Source organism: Gadus chalcogrammus, chromosome 19, assembly GCF_026213295.1.
Source record: "Gadus chalcogrammus isolate NIFS_2021 chromosome 19, NIFS_Gcha_1.0, whole genome shotgun sequence".
NCBI lineage: Eukaryota > Metazoa > Chordata > Actinopteri > Gadiformes > Gadidae > Gadus > Gadus chalcogrammus.
In genome coordinates this window covers 13,372,804-13,390,266 of record NC_079430.1, presented here as the reverse complement: position 1 = coordinate 13,390,266, position 17,463 = coordinate 13,372,804, and the positions used below count along the sequence as shown (strand labels likewise).

The 17,463-nt window shown below is 47.3% G+C and overlaps 2 protein-coding genes across 2 annotated transcripts; both read left to right on the top strand.

Annotated features, from left to right (window-relative positions):
* The first annotated feature begins 1,532 nt into the window (after positions 1-1,532).
* On the top strand, positions 1,533-4,106 carry LOC130372893 (skin calcitonin gene-related peptide). Its single transcript, XM_056579055.1, has 3 exons — positions 1,533-1,642; positions 2,566-2,706; positions 3,534-4,106. The coding sequence occupies exons 1-3, from the start codon at positions 1,560-1,562 to the stop codon at positions 3,709-3,711; spliced, it is 402 nt and encodes a 133-aa protein (XP_056435030.1). The 5' UTR covers positions 1,533-1,559; the 3' UTR covers positions 3,712-4,106.
* Positions 4,107-5,888: 1,782 nt separating this feature from the next.
* pyroxd1 (pyridine nucleotide-disulphide oxidoreductase domain 1) lies at positions 5,889-17,400 on the top strand. The gene is made up of 13 exons (XM_056578789.1): positions 5,889-6,213; positions 6,564-6,644; positions 7,262-7,381; positions 7,855-7,983; positions 8,224-8,297; positions 8,688-8,908; positions 9,508-9,605; positions 10,785-10,878; positions 11,020-11,132; positions 12,696-12,818; positions 13,625-13,762; positions 15,818-15,907; positions 16,389-17,400. The coding sequence occupies exons 1-13, from the start codon at positions 6,106-6,108 to the stop codon at positions 16,545-16,547; spliced, it is 1,548 nt and encodes a 515-aa protein (XP_056434764.1). The 5' UTR covers positions 5,889-6,105; the 3' UTR covers positions 16,548-17,400.
* Positions 17,401-17,463: the final 63 nt, after the last annotated feature.

Sequence of the window (17,463 nt, the reverse complement as noted above, 5' to 3'; positions counted from 1 at the left end):
GGTTCAGAACGGGACACTGGAAGGGAACACAGAAGGGAACCGACGGATTGTGTTCGGAGCGTACGACAAGTCTAGTGCTAATTAGATTTGGATTCCTCCTCGCGTGTTCAGCAGCTATTATCACCCATTTTTCTTAATACTTCTAGTTATGATACTTTTCATTTTCTTAATAAATCGGGTAGCTCATCATTGTTTTTTTTAATAATGAGTTTGCATAAATTATTGATGGATTCATCCTGGATCCGCTTCATTATTTATCATCCCTGAGCCCCCTAGGGGGCGACAGAGGGCCAGGGCTCACGGACACTAGAAGTTGAGGAGGTGCGTGTGTGTGTGTGTGTGTGTGTGTGTGTGTGTGTGTGTGTGTGTGTGTGTGTGTGTGTGTGTGTGTGTGTGTGTGTGTGTGTGTGTGTGTGTGTGTGTGTGTGTGTGTGTGTGTGTGTGTGTGTGTGTGTGTGTGTGTGTGTGTGTGTGTGCGCGTGTGTGTGTGTGTGTGCGTATGTGTGTACGTGTGTACGTGTGTGCGTGTGTGTACGAGTGTCCTCAAACTTTTAGAGAGTTGGACTTGAGTTCACGGCGGTCACTCCCACCACGGCACTGATGACAGCGGTGACGAAGGTGATGATGAAGACGGTGACGTACACGTGTGTGTGTGTCTGTCTGTGTGTGTGTGCAGAAATGAGTGTGTTTAAAAGCATGTCGTGCCAAATTAATCCAATGGGAGCAATGGTTCTGATATAGACACGCCCCCACCAACCCACCCACACTGCCACACACACACTTTAACCGGGTTGAGATGGGGGGGGGGGGGGGGGCTATCTATTGAAAGGGGGTGGTGGCTTCAGGAGCAGGAGGAGAGGGAGGGTATAAACGTCAGGAGGCAGCCTCCGGCGGAGAGACCAAACCAGAGCCAGGGGGACCAGCGCACAGTGACTTCAACCAGGTGGGTACGCTCCTGCTCTCCGTCCGGCTCCGTGTCTCCATTACTCTCTCCTCATTGCTCTCGTCTTGTCTATTTCTGTCCAACTCTCTCTCAAACTGTATCCATCTATCTCCCCTTCTTCATCTCTCTATTTGTCTGTCCATCTCTGTCTCTCTCCTCTCGCAAGATCTCTGTGTCCCTCTCTCCCTGTCCCTGTCTCTCTCTCCGAGCCAGGTCTCTATGTCTCTCCACGGTCTCTCTCATTCTCTCTATCCCTCCGTCCCTCACTCAGTACCATCCCTCTCTCTCCTAGTCTTTCTCTTTGGACCGGACCTGGATATTAACTTATTTCAGTGTGGAAGTTATTTGGTTCTTTAAGATGTATAGAAATTCGCTTGCGTTTAATCATAAAATTTGTCATGAAATCAACTAGTAGTTTATAAATAGCTTTGTGTGCAAACTGAACATGTTCTGGATTGATTATTGTAGGAATAATAATAAACACGTGGCCTTCTAGTTATTAAATGAACATTATTCATTCATATATAATTTCTATGTGTAACAGATGTTTTAAATGAGTGAATTTTCCATGAAAGCAGACGACGTGTCCCACAGTTTCAGGGAATCTTCCGGAACGATGCGCCAGCTGAAGCTGCCTGTGCTCCTCGTGATCCTTCCCTTCCTGCTGGACTCGGCTCACACGGCCCCACACAGCTTCAGGTGAGCAGAGACACCGCCTCACACCGCCACGTCCTCACCTGGATCTGCATCTCCAGACTGACCCCCGCACTCAGTGTCAGCTCTGGGGTAGAACGCACGTTGTGGAGATGCACTTTACGTTACATTTGCGATTTAGGGCATTTAGCAGACGTTTTTATCAAAAGCGACTTACAAAAAGTACATTTGTCAGAAGACAAAGAAACAACAATATATCGCTGCCGCTGCAGTGAGGATGTTCATAGAACCGAGTGCCAAGCACTTACCATCGCTAGGTTAACCCATTCCCCGTACACTTCAAAGAAAGCTAGGATAAGAGGCTACACGAGGCTACGCATTATTTTGTAAGTGCAAGGAGGTACAACGTACAATAAGTGCGTAGGAGGGGTGTGGGGGGGGGGGGGGTAATGCAGATTCTAGGGGAACAAGTGACAGATGGACCATCACTGTGTCTCCACGATGCAACATCTCACACACTGTGGCTCATGAGAACGCTACACAACCTTGTGTTGGGTTCCTTTAGCTTCTCTAGACTCTGACTTCTTCCATTTTTTCCGAAACAAGACAATGCAGCACAAGTTCGCTTTTTCCTTGTAAGCCTCGATTTGCCCTCCTCCTCAGCTGTAAGTGGATAAAAGCTTCCGCCAAACGACTTAATAACAGGTTAATGTAAACCTGTAACTAAGAGACGAACACCAGATCAGACGTGACGTCTGGGGACAGACGGATCGGGGGGGGAAGGGAGGAAGAGAGAGGAAGAAAGGCAGGAATGGAGGAGACTTGGAGAGGACGAGAGTGGAGGAGAGGTGGCCAGCCGAGGCCTCCGGAACCCAAGTGGCCACTTGTCCCCTGTGGCCCTCGCAAGGCTTGTGAAGAGGGTATCATGTGGATGGGGTCTGACCTCTGACCCCTCCCCTGTGATGCAGGTACTTCAGCCCATCCTTCGCCAGGGAGCCAGAGATCGCTCTTCCAGACGCTGAAGACTGGCAGCCTCAAGACATGCTCTCGGACCTTCTCCTGCGCATCCCGGCCCCAAGGGCCCCGAGGGGCCTCACCGCCCTTAACAGGTACCCGCCTAGTGGCTAGTCTTCTGGAACAGAGTCCTATGGAGTCACCAATGAACCATTCAGCCGGTTATTGATAGAAGACAAGATTTACATTGACGTTTACATTCAGCAGACGCTCCTATCCAAAGTGACTTACAATAAGTACATTTGCCAGAAGAAAGAGAAACAACCATAGATCGTGGTCGGTACAGTAAGGATGTTCATAGAACCAAGTGCCAAGCACTGACAATCTTCTGGTTAACCCATTCCCCTTACACAACAAAGATGAGATAAGATAGGATAAGATGCTGCACAATGCTGTTTTTAAGTGCAAGGACGTACAACATACAATAGGTGTGTAAAAGGGGTGTGGGGGGTTGATGGTGGCTGGCAATGCACCTGTCATTTTGTGATTTCTGGAGATGTTGTATGGAATGGCTCTCTAAACAAAGTTCCAGGGTTGTTTCTGAATGAGGGCATGACGTCACTCATCTTATGGGAGAGGTCATTTCATCATATCAGAAACTGCAGCTGTAATGACCATTATTCACCTAGAGGTGGCGCTCATACTGCGGTTTATTTTGGTTGTTGGGTAACTCTTTATTAAAGGCTAGTTTAGATTTATTAGAACAATACAATATTGTATTTGGAAGTAAAATGAATTATTATCCATTTAAAAACCTTTTCAGTACTAGGCCCATGTTTTAAAATCGTTTTAAGTTTTCTTTGCTCATGGACGCATCGTAGACCTAAATGAGGCAGAGGATAGTACGACGAATTATTTTGGAAAGTAACGGATTGAAAGTAGAACAATCTATCAAGTGTCCTAACAAAGGATTTCCCTGCAGCCATCACATCGCGAAGAGAAAGTGCAACGCGGCCACCTGCGTGACGCAGAGACTGGCGGACTTCATGGGGCGGTCCAGTAACACCATCGGGGTGACGGGACTGTTGGAGCCCACCAACGTTGGCTCCAGCACGTACGGCAAGAGGAGCGTGCTGACCGTCCGTTTCCCGGACTTCTAGTCCCAGCCGGGGACGGAGGTCCAGAACCACCACAATACACCGCTCACTTCAGATCGAATGGGAAGATCCGCGAATTCAATGATTCATGGTAATAGGATCATTTATGATCATGAACGCAATTTTTATGTGCCTTTGGTGAACTTCAGTTGAAAAGGTTGTGCTTGTGTCGATTGTTTTAAAGCATTTGAAATGTGTTTTTGTTGGGCGTGTATCAAGTAATCTCATCATGAATAAACGAATATAATGAAGTCGATACACCAAGATGATACAAACAGATGTGTATATAGCCTTCCACTAGGCTACATGTTTATTTGTGATGTGTTTTTTTAATAAAATGTTAAAATGTACAGCCTTGAAATAGGTTCTAAGTGCTTCCTACTATAGTCAGGCAGGCCTCTGACATCAGATAAAATAAAGGTATTCTCACTTCCACCATGGTGGAGGTGAGAATACCTTTAACCTTTGTGAAACCTCTATAAACCTCTAACCTTTATATGTGGCAGTGTTGTGCACAACACTGCCACATACCGACCTGCCTAACGTCGACAGGCTCACACTCTCCCTTCATTAAACAGGCCCTCAAAACCCACCTTTTTAAGATTGCTTTCACCCTCCTTCCCTTCTCCCCCCTTCCTATTTGTTCATCTTTTCACTAATATACGTTCTTATCAGGGCTGTCAAACGATTAACATTTTAAACGCGACTCATCGCATATGAGTTAACTCACGATTTATTGCATTTTTTTTTAAATGATCAATTTTGAATCCACTCCAATTGAAGTTAAATGTGATTATCAAATGGAATGAGACATTATCAGCTATTAATTAGGCCTAGTTAAAAAATTAACAAAGTGATCTTGAGGGACTTTTATTGACTCACTCAGTGTCGGTTGAATATGAAACAAAAATAATATTCTGTTGACATCCTGTGGGACAAACTTTCAAAATCACAGAAAGAAAAGAGAACGTGCGTTGTAGCGTCAACTTGTATTAATCGGGTTAAAATAAGATTGGGTAAACGCGTTATTATCCCACTAATTTTAAGAGCCCTAGTTCTTATTAAATTAGGCCTATATTTAAAGGTAAATGGTATTTTAGCATTTAGAAAAGCGCTATATAAGCCTAATATATTATTATTATTATTATTATTATTATTATTATTATATAGACCTGTAGACACATGACTTACACACAATTTGAGTTAAGTTAACTAGTTATTTCCCACATGTGAATTGGTCATCTTTACTGTAATCCACTGGTTAAATAAAATTAGAGACTGCTCCCCAACAAATCGGACGAGTGTTGGGGAGGGGAGTTTATCAAGTGTTATATCAGCGTTATTCATCAGAACAAAACAAAAGAAAGATATCTCTGATGGTCGATCATTCATAACAGATCAAGTTCGTTCCGGGCCCATACATCTACGTTATGTGGATGCGTAATGCTTTAAATAGCCTACGGTACCTTAAAAGCATCGTGTAGCTACCGCGCAATGACGCGCGACATATCAACCCACCGTTGATACCAAGCGACCCTGAGCGCATCCTGTTCAACCCGAAGCACAAATGGATTCACTGAAACAGACAAATTGCCCTTTTTTGCAGACGAATACAAAAAACAACGAGGCAATTATGAACATGCCGACAAAGAGACGGTACGGGACGTGTCAAGTCCCAGTGTCACATAACACTAATGATCAGTGAAGTGTGTGTTGATGCAGCATGGAAACTCCTGAATGTTGTGATGGGATGTTAGGATGGACTGACCTGCTGGCTCCATAATCTCTGAGTATGTGTATTCACCTGATGGACGCAAAACACATTAATGCGCACAATAATGCACACACACACACACACACACACACACACACACACACACACACACACACACACACACACACACACACACACACACACACACACACACACACACACACACACACAGGTTTGCATATAGCCTATACAATCTATAAATAAATATATATATATATATATATATATATATATATATATATAGTCTGAAGCCCATTTACCATAATCCCAACGAGAGAAATCGTAATACCAATAATTTCAGAACTCCGAACAATTAAAAATGTAGTCATTTTCTATTACAGTTAAGCATTTATAACCTCATAACGTCACCGTTATAACTGCTTATTTAAAATGCGATGTTCTATTCCGAAAACATTTGGACGCACGGCTTTCCGTAGCAGGTTGTAAACACGCTCAATCTGCCTCCCTAATGCGGAATAAGAAGTACAACTTGAGGATTCTTGCCACTTTAGTTTGAAGTTTCAGTTATTTTTGTGGATTTAATTGGTGTCTAAGCCTCTGGACGTCATATATCTCCGTCTGTATTGAACTTCAGTCTTTAGTTAACTCTTGTTTAACTATGGATGCTCGCTAACGTTAGCTCCTCTGAGAGGATGGCCAGTCACCCAATGCAGAGATTCCAGTTCGTGGTCGTCGGAGGAGGCATCGCAGGGGTGACATGTGTAGAGCAGGTGAGACGAGACTGGGTCGTAGTTGACATCGTAGAGATGTGTTGACTGTGTTTTGATAAGCCTGAACTCAGAGGCACATCGGCCATCATGGTCTAAATTCAATTAAACTTTATTTGTATAGCCCTTAATCACAGGTACAGTCTCAAACAGTCCGTATATTTATGACACCTCCCTGACCCTATTCCCCCAGAGAGCAAGAAACAACTCCCTTGATTAGCAAGGAAGAAATCTTGAGAAGGAGAGTGGGGGATCCCTCCTTCCAGGGATGTTGAGGATTACGATGGGTGCCATGATTGACATGCACACATACATACTGGCAAAACAAATCTCCGGATCTCTTGTGTCCTCAGCTGGCGTCGGACTTCCCCTCCGCGGAAGTCGGGCTCATCACAGCCGCCTCGCACATCAAGGCGGTCGCCAACTTCAAACAGGTAGGGGTGGTGACATCTGAGTTAATATATGACGATGTATCTATCAGTAGCTTATACACAAAGACTGAAGGGGTTAGGTGTCCATGCTGTGACGTTCCTCCTCTCTGTTGTTTTTTGGTGGTTTGCATCATTGATGTTATGATATAACAGTTGGATGTATTCAGATACTACTATCCTCCCAAAGAATATGTTCTAATTCTGTATTATAATGTTATATACAGTTTCAATATATCCCCCTTCAGCCTTACTTCCATACCTTGTTAAGCTTTCGCCTGCCATGTGTGTATCCCACTTTCTTTAGCCCCACCACAAGCTTCTTACATTTAAAACATGTTGTACGTACAGTGTCTTCCTGATACTATGATTCCAAGCTACTCTGCACTCTATCCTGTGTTGTTTTTGCACCTAATTGTGCAGCACTAAATCAACCTTTTATTGTTTATTTTAACTAATATTTTTTGTACTCCAAACAAGAAATGTATTTATGTATGAATAGTTGATCATGTTGCTGACCTGTACTGTTCTCATGGTTAGAGGTTGTGTACCCTGATATTAAACCGACTGAATGAGGGGCAGACTGACTCTGAATGTCTGCTCACTAATCGTCTCCACCTCAGGTGTCTCAGACCTTGGAGGAGTTTGACGTGGAGGAGCGTCCGTCCAGCGTGCTGCAGGAGAAGTATCCCAACGTCACGGTGATCCAGTCTGCCGTCAGAAGCCTCCAGGCCGACCAGCATGTGAGCTGAAGCCCTCCTACACACACAGTACCTACATCGGTTCCTCCACACCTTCCTAATGAAGACGCACCTTTAGAAGTGGTTCTGTTGCCGTAATATTCCGTCAGAGACGGACTAACAACCTTGTAGGCTTCTGTTTTGGGAGAGATACCGACATGAAGTCAGGACATTAATGATGACAGAACTAAACACAGGAAAGACGAGAAGGGATTGACCCTTTCAACATTCGTTTTAGGATAATAAATCGAAATGGGAATTTCAATTTAAGTTCAAGTTTGTGTTGCAGGGGGTCGTTGGGAAACTCTTCCTTAATTTCTGTGAAAACATGACTGATTCTTCCTCGTCGTGCCGGACGAGCCAACAGCAGACTCATAAATAAAGTATAATATAATATATAGATTCTGTCCTGGTCATGTACTACAGACAACTACTTGTCCTGTCCATCATGCTCTGTATGTCTGTCCTCTCTGCAGACCTTGCAGACGGAGGACGGACGCTCGGTGGGCTACGAGAAGCTGTGTATCTGCAGCGGCGCCCGACCCAAACTGCTGACCCAGGACCAGCCCTACGTGCTGGGGGTCCGCGACACCGACAGTGTTCAGGTAGGTCTCCTTCGTAACCCCCCCAGACCGCTGGAGCCGAGAGGTCCACTACTGATAGGCTTTAGGTAGTCATATTCCTGGAGCGTTCCAGGCATGGAAGGTCACCTCAATGGCTCTATAAAGGCCCACAGAACCACTAGTATTCAGCTGCAGGGGCAGTTACATCCCTGAAGAACACAGTCCGCGCCGTTGGCTTTTTCGAAGACGTCCGGCACATTGACAACGTTTGTGTGTTTGCAGGAGTTACAGAAGCGGTTGTCCAGCGCCAAGAGGATCGTCGTCGTTGGAAACGGAGGTATTGCCCTGGAGTTGGTGTAAGTGGACTCAAAATATTTGTTCCAACTTTAACTTACCATGGGTGATTCGACAGGGACTGCAGTAACCAGTGTATGACTATAGATGGTGCTGTTTGTTTCAAGGCATTTATTTTACATGTTTAGTTGAACATGGAAAGGAAAAACGGGCACAGCTGAGAACTGTTATTGATTATTGATTAGCAAAGGGCATAAATGATGATGAGGTAAAATGTTTGGATTAAAACAGGTGTAATGATATATGATTCCGGAAGAAATTCAAAAACCTTCTACTGTATCGCGACTCGAGCTCTGGTCTGTACCAGTGTTCCTGATCCGTCTGAGGTACACAGTGTCAGACACGCAGCGTTCAGACACAGGGGAGGCTGTAACGGCCTGGTGGTGTTTCAGGTTTGAGGTGCGGGGCTGCGAGGTGGTCTGGGCCGTGAAGGACAAGGCCATCGGGAACACATTCTTCGACGCGGGCGCCGCCCAGTTCCTCATCCCGTCGCTGGAGGCCCAGCGGCCGCCCCGGGACGCGGTCTGCAAGAGGGCCCGCTACACCACGGAGCAGGGCCCTGAGGGGGGCTCTGACGGGGGCCCGGAGGGGGGCCTCCACACCTTCACCGCAGGTCCGTACCACACGGGGCACCCCACCACTCTCAGGGGTCACCTGCAGCTCGTGGAGGAGTTCACCTGTAGCTCGTTAAGGAGTTCACCTGTAGCTCGTTAAGGAGTTCACCTGTAGCTCGTTAAGGAGTTCACCTGTTGCTCGTTAAGGAGTTCACCTGTTGCATGTTAAGGAGTTTACCTGTAGCTCGTTAAGGAGTTCACCTGTTGCTTGTTAAGGAGTTCACCTGTTGCTCGTTAAGGAGTTCACCTGTTGCTCGTTAAAGGGCAGGTAGGGGAGGGATTCACCTGCAGCTCGTTAAGGAGCGGCTAGGGGCGGGGCCAAATGGCTGTAGTATGCCTACAGGCAGGCTGGGAATCAAAACCACAACCTTTGTTAGAACAAAGACGTCTTCCAACCTTGGAGGAGGGCTTGGTTGACGATACAGTGTCCATAAATTTAAAGTAAAATAAATCAGAAAGAGTAGAACAGCTGCTTCACCAGTAGAGGGCAGCACACAATACAGAGACCTAACAGAACGCGGGGTTAAAGTTCAACGTCAGAGTCACACTATTGTGTGTGTGTGTGTGTGTGTGTGTGTGTGTGTGTCTCTTTAACCAGGTGGAGACCGGCGTAGACCCGGTTCTGGTTCTACTGGCGCTGGCAGTGCTTTGGGTCCAGACTGGCATGAAGGGTTCCTGCTGAGAGGAGCGGAGGAGGTGAGACGCCAGGCTCAACCCTGTTAACACTCCTGATCCTCTTCTGTCCAAACCAGGTCAGCTGGAAGCATGGAATTAGGATTCTTACACATGCGCAGGCACGCACGCACTCGCACGCGAGTTTGGCAACATTTGTATTTGATGTGTGTGTTTAAAAGAAAGAACCCTCAACATACTAATCAATGCCATTTTGTCTGCTACTGAAATAAGAAGTTTAGAGAAAACTGGAGTGAAATCCTACAGTTTGTGAACACTCCGATCCGCTCCGATATGCAGATAGCGTTGTTTTTGGGACTTTGAAGTGCCTGTTACGACACCACAACCAAGGGACACCAGCGACTAGGTGTGTGTTCGCACGTGTAGAGCTGACTGTGGCGTCCGAAAGAGGGTTAGGCTCTACGGACGCCTGTGGTCTAACCTCATGGTTCTGTGTGGACGGTGAAGCTCCATCCGAGCAGTGGTACATTTTGATGGTGCAGGGGTTGAGCGAATGCTCGAATGCTTATGCACAACGAAGTATCACAAGGTTGCTGTGGGTCGTAACCATGGCGATAACACGCCCCCCTCCTTTTGTCGTCATGTGTAACCTGTGCTCATGCTAATTTAATGCACACACTCACAGCCCAGGACACCCAGCAGAACGGGTTTCACAGAGGAGCAGGTCACAGGGGTCTGCAGACAGCGTCCCTTGGGCCCCTCCCCATGGCAGTAGCTTTGAAAACATTATGGCTTTTTACTTTTTTTTTCTTCCAAAGGGAACAGCTCTTATTTTTGCGATCCAGGTCAAACTGTGATTCCTAAACAAAATCAAGTGTTTTAACATTTTGTCAACCAAAATAGGCGTCACATCCTACAACTATACGTTTCATAAATGCATCAAACTATAGGCTGCTGGTTATTTTATAAACAGTATAGCTACTGTAGAACTTTATCTTCTGTTTTGTCCTCATCTTAGGGGTGGAATAGGTGTTATGGCTAGAGATAAATTGTATTTTGTGACCAGAAATGTCTCTTTTGATGGTGAAGTTCACAAATCCCTGGTGAAGGTCACAGACCCTGGTATAGGGCATTACTTTCCATCCATTCTTGGCACAATAACTGAAAGTTGCAGGGGGAAAAGGCCCCAGTTTACTGGGGCCTAACTTTAACTCTTTCCTCCTCCTCCTCCTCTGTGGCCAGACCCCCCAGGGGGTCCGCGTGGAGTACGAGTGTGAGGTGCAGGAGATCTTCACCCCCTCAGACCCCCTGAGACCCCAGCCTGAGGCGGACTACGGTGAGACCCCCCCCCCCCCCCCCCCCCGTTCTACCGCTTACTTACCATCACGTTCTTCTCATGATGGACGTGTGTGAATGTCCTGGTGCGATGAACATCAACACAGAGCCAAAGGTCAACTGATGGTGTCCCCCACTGTAGGGGCGTGGCCCGTCTACGTCCGGCTGACCAATGGGAGGACGGTGGGCTGTGACTTCATCGTCAGCGCGACTGGCGTCGTGCCAAACACGGATGCTTTCCTCCAGGGGAACAATGTAAGGAAACTTAGAAATACACAGTTAATCCACATGATGTACTTAATACACAGTTAATCCACATGATGTACTTAATATACACAATAAATAAATGCATTAGTAGAGGGAGAAGGTTCCTACTCGATTAAAAGCTGTAAAGTTAGTGAGATATTGCATATGATTTGCTTTTGGATTACAGTTTTGAAAGACGATGGAGACAAAAAGCTGTGGGGTCGGCCACCACTTCAGCGATCTTACTTATAGAAAATACAAACGCAGCCCTTCCATAATGGGCGAAGTAACCACAAGCTTGTTTTTGAAGAATACGCTCATCCCCTTCCCCTTTGTCTTATATAACACTCCCTGAGGCCCTGTAGTACACACAGTCACTCATGACCCGAGGATCTTGTGTCTCTGTACAATGTGTAAAAGGTGAGGGCCGTCTGTCTGAATCGGTGATGTTAATCTGTGATGGCTGCGTCTTAATATCCTAACATTTCTTAAATGTTGACTACGTTCGCGGTTTTGGCCGCGTTCCATTGCGAAGACCACCATTCACTTCTCCTTTAGACTCGGTTCCACTTAAGTCTGCATCACAAGGGTTTTGCATACATAGGTCATGTGATCCGTATGCCTCGTAAAGGGCGTGCCTGCGGTCATGTGACTTCAGCGGAGGGCCAGTACCGCTCTGATCAGCTGTTCCTTTAGTGCATTCTCTGTTGACGTGGAAACGCCACCATGCGCTTGCATGGTGAGCAAACAAACCCAGACTTGAGGAGCAGCATCGGACCTCCCCATAGGCTGGGAGTAGCATCAGACCTCCCCTTTGGCTCAGACCTCCCCATTGGCTGCTTTAGCTGCAGATGGTTTACCCGGCTCATCCTTTCGAGCCGCGAGCCTTCCTAGTATGTGGTAGAATACCAAGTTATGTGCTGCTGTTATGTATCTGTGTAGTTGTACTTAATAGGGAAGATGAGCCATTGTGTTACCTGGAACACACACACACACACACACACACACACACACACACACACACACACACACACACACACACACACACACACACACACACACACACACACACACACACACACACACACACACACACACAGAGGAACTGGGATTGTGTTTTTGCATGTGTGTATTTCATAACACAACCCTTTAGCAGATGCGTTTTCTCCCAACCAAGTTAATTTGTTTACCACGTGACCCCAATCCTCCAGCTCCGTGGTAAACAGGACACTACTCTAGACTCTGTGTAGACTAGAGCTCCAGACATAGGCACATGTGGAGCTGTTTGCAGGGGAAAGGGGCTAGAGCAGTAGAGTGAGTGTAGAGCGTACTCATCGAAGGAGTCTCTCTTTGGGCCAAAGGGTCGTGAACAGGCCGCTGACCAATGAGGCCGGTGGACCACAGCTGACGCTAACGTGGTGACATCACCGCCGCGTTGACGTCACTCAGGCTAATGCGGTGACATCGCCAACGCTGTGACATCGCTCACGACAGCGCGGTGACATCACTCACGCGGTGACTCACCAACATGGCGGTCTTACTGTTGTTGTTGATGTTCTTCTTCTTCTTCAGTTCTCCCTGGCTGAGGACGGCGGGCTGCGGGTGGACGACCACATGATGACCTCGGAGCGCGACGTCTACGCGGCAGGCGACGTGTGCAGTGCATGCTGGGAGCCCAGTGCCCTGTGGCAGCAGGTGCGAGTGGTTGTCTAGTCAAATGATGTCACGGTTGCTGACCCCCGGCGGGGAGCCATAACCTCTGTGTCGTCGTTATATAACCCTGTATGCTTAAGCAAATACACCTGGAACCATTCGTCTGGTTCGGCTCCTCCCACCACGGGGAGCGGCACTCCGTGAAGACGGAGACGTCCGCAGAACCGCAGAACCCAGCAGCCAGATGGTCCTGAAGCTCTTCTGTGAACCATAGCTGTGTTCTGTCTGGATACATGCTGTATATTAGGGATACCAAATGTCTCTCAAACTAGTGTCTCTCAACTTGGGACACATCACTTTGAGGGACATGTCGTTATGTGTTTGTGAGGTGTATTCAGTGTCATACATGTATTGTGTATTTAGTGGCCTGGGGACTCTGCATTATACAGTTAATGATGTAAAGGCCTCACACTGAATACAGCTCTGTTCTTGTATCTGACACGCATCGCCATGCATTCAAACGTTGTTAAACAAGGGAACCAGGCTAATTAGGGGACAATACATTAAGTAATACATGTCACATTAGCATGTCTATTATTTGGCAGAAAATAATTACAGTTTATATAGATGTTAGGTTCGAGAGGATTAGGTTTAGATACTAGGTTAGACAGGGTTAGTTTATGTACTAGTTGAGAGATGGTTGCTAATGCTAACAAAAAAGTTAACTTTAACACATTATGCTAATGCTAACATACGTGTTGACTTTAACACATGGTGCTAATGCTAACATACATGTTAACTTTAACCCACGGTGCTGAAGCTAACCTACATGTGACCCTTGACCCCAGATGCGGTTGTGGACGCAGGCGCGTCAGATGGGCTGGTTCGCGGGCCGCTGCATGGCGGCGGACGTCCTGACCCAACCCATCGAGCTGGACTTCTGCTTCGAGCTCTTCGCCCACATCACCAAGTTCTTCAACTACAAGGTACCGTCCTGTTCAGCGGCTCCTTTCGATCTGGGCTACCTCCTGGGTGGGCGGAGCCAACGTCTCTAAACACACGCCCATATAGCGTTTGAATGTTGTGCTAAGCTAAGCTAGACTAGATGTCTAGAAGTCATGAGTTGTAGCGTTGTCCCACAACGAAACGTCCCTTCTCCTGAGTCATTATACCCAGAGTGAGGAGCGTGAGCACATGACTAGGAGAACAACGACGAAAACCAGGAGAATAAATATGGGGTTTTGACGTAGAATTTCGGCAAAGTAATAATTCTATCGGAAACGGATATCCCTCGATTAGAGGTCTCCCTTCCCGCCACTAAGCCTGCTGGAGGAGTGTGGGTGTGTATGATGGCTAGTTTGAGCAGCCTCACCTTTCTGAGTCAGGCCCCGTCTCCCTCTCCCTAGCCCTAGATTTTAGCCCAAGCCTTAGAATTTGCGCGTTACCGCGGAGGGGTGGTGCGTTCCAATACTTAGGGGGCAAGAGGGAGTGCTTATCTTCCCTTAAAATCATTCCTTGGCAGCTAGCCCGCTCGGTACCTCACTTGCAGCTAAGGGACTATCACGAATCAACAGGATATCTTGCAAACTCAGCAAGCAGCAATTTTTCCACGATTCTCAAATAGTTATACATTATTGTAAATTATTTAACCACAGACTGGATTAAACTATACGATCTGAATGTGTAGGTCGTATTACTTTCGACACAAGGGTCACATTTTCAAACGTGAATGAAAACAGTAGTAGGCTTCCTCAATCGATGCTGATCTTGTGTCTCACTTCCCTCTTTGAGGGAAATTTACTGTGGAGGGAATTCTAAGCAAGTGGAGAGTAATGGGACGGGGTCTTACTCTGAGGCCCGTTTGACCAGCCTCACCTGGCTGAGTCCGACCAGGTGAGACTGGTTTAAACCGCCTCCCCTGGGGCTGGGGGAGGCGGTTTAAACAGCACAACAGTCATGTGCTCATGCTCCTCGCCCTGGGGATAAGGACTCAGGAGAAGGTACTGGCTGGTTTAAACAGCCTCACCTGGGTCTAGGGAGAGGCTGCACACCTGTCGCACATAGAGTAATCCCATGTTAACCCAGCCATGACCACAATCACTCAGAGGCCTCCTACATGGCATCATGGAATGACCTGACCATGCATCATTACCTACAGACCTCCACAATAAACCGGCTGAAACACCACCAGCCTGCGTCCTTGTGTTTGGAGGAGCCCAGTAAAGGCAACCTAGTTGGCGTGTCGCATCGGACATTAAGACCTATTCAACCGAAACCAATCATTCCCTCAGAAGCCCCGCCCTCTCTCCTGCCAGTAACCCACCTGGGGCGTGGCGTGGTCGGCCGGTGTGGGCAGGATTCAACACGTGGACTCGGTTGGCTTGTGTTTCATGTTGTTTGAAGCCCTCCTTAGGCTGCTAACTCCGTCCCCCAGGGAGACAAGAGGGACCGAATGAAATCCCCACTCCGCTAAATGGCGAATCCATTTTTAAACACAGGATGTTGTATGTTTTAGCATCCGGTCCAAATCCGTGTGGATTGAGTGACTGGTTGGAGTCTGTCGCACAATGACTCAAGTCGTCCTATCTCTTATGGGACTTAGTGTTCAGGACTAGGTAGTATTATGTTAGTGTTGGTATTGGGGGGGGGGGGTCAGGTCGTGTTATGTTAGTGTTGGGGGTTAGGTAGCGTTAGGGTTCCCAACCCTATCTCTCTAAGGTTGCGTTCACGTGTTATCTAAGCCCACTTTCTGTCCTCTCTGCCATGTGCTTCGCTGCCGTGTGAAACGTGTTGAACCCAGGCTTGAACCTGGAGGCGCTACAGTACAGGGGGGGGGGGGGGGGGGGGGGCGGCGGGATGAATGGAACATTCTTCCACGGGGTGGGGGTGGCTGCAGGGAGCCAGCCCCCTGACGTGGAGCCGGTCGGGCCTCCATCGTCTTACATAAGGCCTCTCCTCCAGAGGTCACCGACCTCGTCCCGGGCTTATTCCACGGATTCCTCTAGAACAACACTTGTTTGGCTCGTGTTTCCACGGCCCAGGTGGTGATCCTGGGGAAGTTCAACGCCCAGGGACTGGGGGCCGACCACGAGCTGCTGGTGAGATGCACGAAGGGCCAGGAGTACGTGAAGGTGAGGCCTTGGTTTAGTGAGTGGTGTGTGGGCCTAAGAGGGCGCATGATGTTCAGTTATATTAAACATATCGGGATGCAAGCATGAGGGGGCATTAGTGTATTGTAAGAGGTTAGTGGGTTAGGTAGTGTGATGTTAGTGTTGAGGGTTAGGTAAGTGTTGGGGAGGATGGGTTAGGTAGTGTGATGTTAATGTTGAGGGTTAGGTAGTATAATGTTAGTGTTAGGAAGTGTTATGTTAGTGTTGAGGATTAAGTATTATTATTTTAATGTTGAGGGTTAGGTAAGTGTTGGGGAGGATGGGTTAGGTAGTGTGATGTTGGTGTTGAGGGTTAGGTAGTGTTATGTTCGTGTTAGTGAGGTTTGGTTAGTTTTGGGCGTGGTAGGTTTGTGTGATGGGATGGTGGGATTCAGTGTTTTCGAGGTGTTGTTAGGTTGTTATTGTGTACCAGTGAATGACCTCCTGGACCCCCCCCCCCCAGGTGGTGCTGAGGGGGGGTAAGATGGTGGGCGCCGTGCTGATAGGAGAGACGGACCTGGAGGAAACCTTTGAGAATCTGATCCTCAACCAGATGGACCTGACGCCCTACAAGGACGAGCTGCTGAACCCCAACATCGACATAGAGGACTACTTTGACTGACCTTGAGTTTATTCTGTGCAGCGACCGCCTTAAAGTAGAGACTTCAGGATGTGTACTGAACACAGGAATTAAATAACTTATTTTTTATTCGTCATTTTGTTCTTATTTTTGGATGGTTGTCTCTTTGTTGGACCACGATGCAACACTGCTGTTGATGATAAGTAATGGAGTCAAAGTAATTAATTCATAACTATTAAGAATCAAACCAAACCGAAAGTAGCAGACGTGATGTAGGAGGGATTAAGGACACGGCTGTAGACGCCCTCAAACCGACTTGAATTTATTTTACATTCAATAGAATACAATTAAACTAATTACAACTAAATGTAGTGTTATGTTTACTATATGTGCCTAAAGTAATGTCAAGCAGCGTCTGATATTAAAAAGGAAGGTCAGTATTCCTCATGAAAATGTTGAACCGGAGGAGTGTCGTGAAGCACCGATGTCCCTCACGTTCAGTTCCCCCGTAACCGGAGACCGGAGTATTTCGCCTGGTCCAGAACACCAGATCATACTTTATTACACACCTAAATATACATCTCATTCAAGATAATATCGTCGAAAATCCCCACCTCCGTAGTAACCCACTCAATCCGCTGGGTTCATTTACCGGGACCACCCAGCCGGGCGGTGCTTCCTACCGACATCACAGTTGAACCGGCCGCGAGGCAAGCTCCGCCTGCCGGCGGTGAGTCACACACCGTACCAAAATGCACTCATCGGGCGCGTTCACACACCAAAAGAGGAACCGCGGCAAGAATCCATACAAAGTCAACGCAAAGACGCGTTAAGAGAGGCGAATCTTTCGTCAGAAAAACCGGCGGCGCGAATTGATGAATGAAACACCCGGGTTTACGCGGATTTCGCGTGATTCTACTCGCGCGAACACTTCACTCGAGTTTAAATATTTGAACCT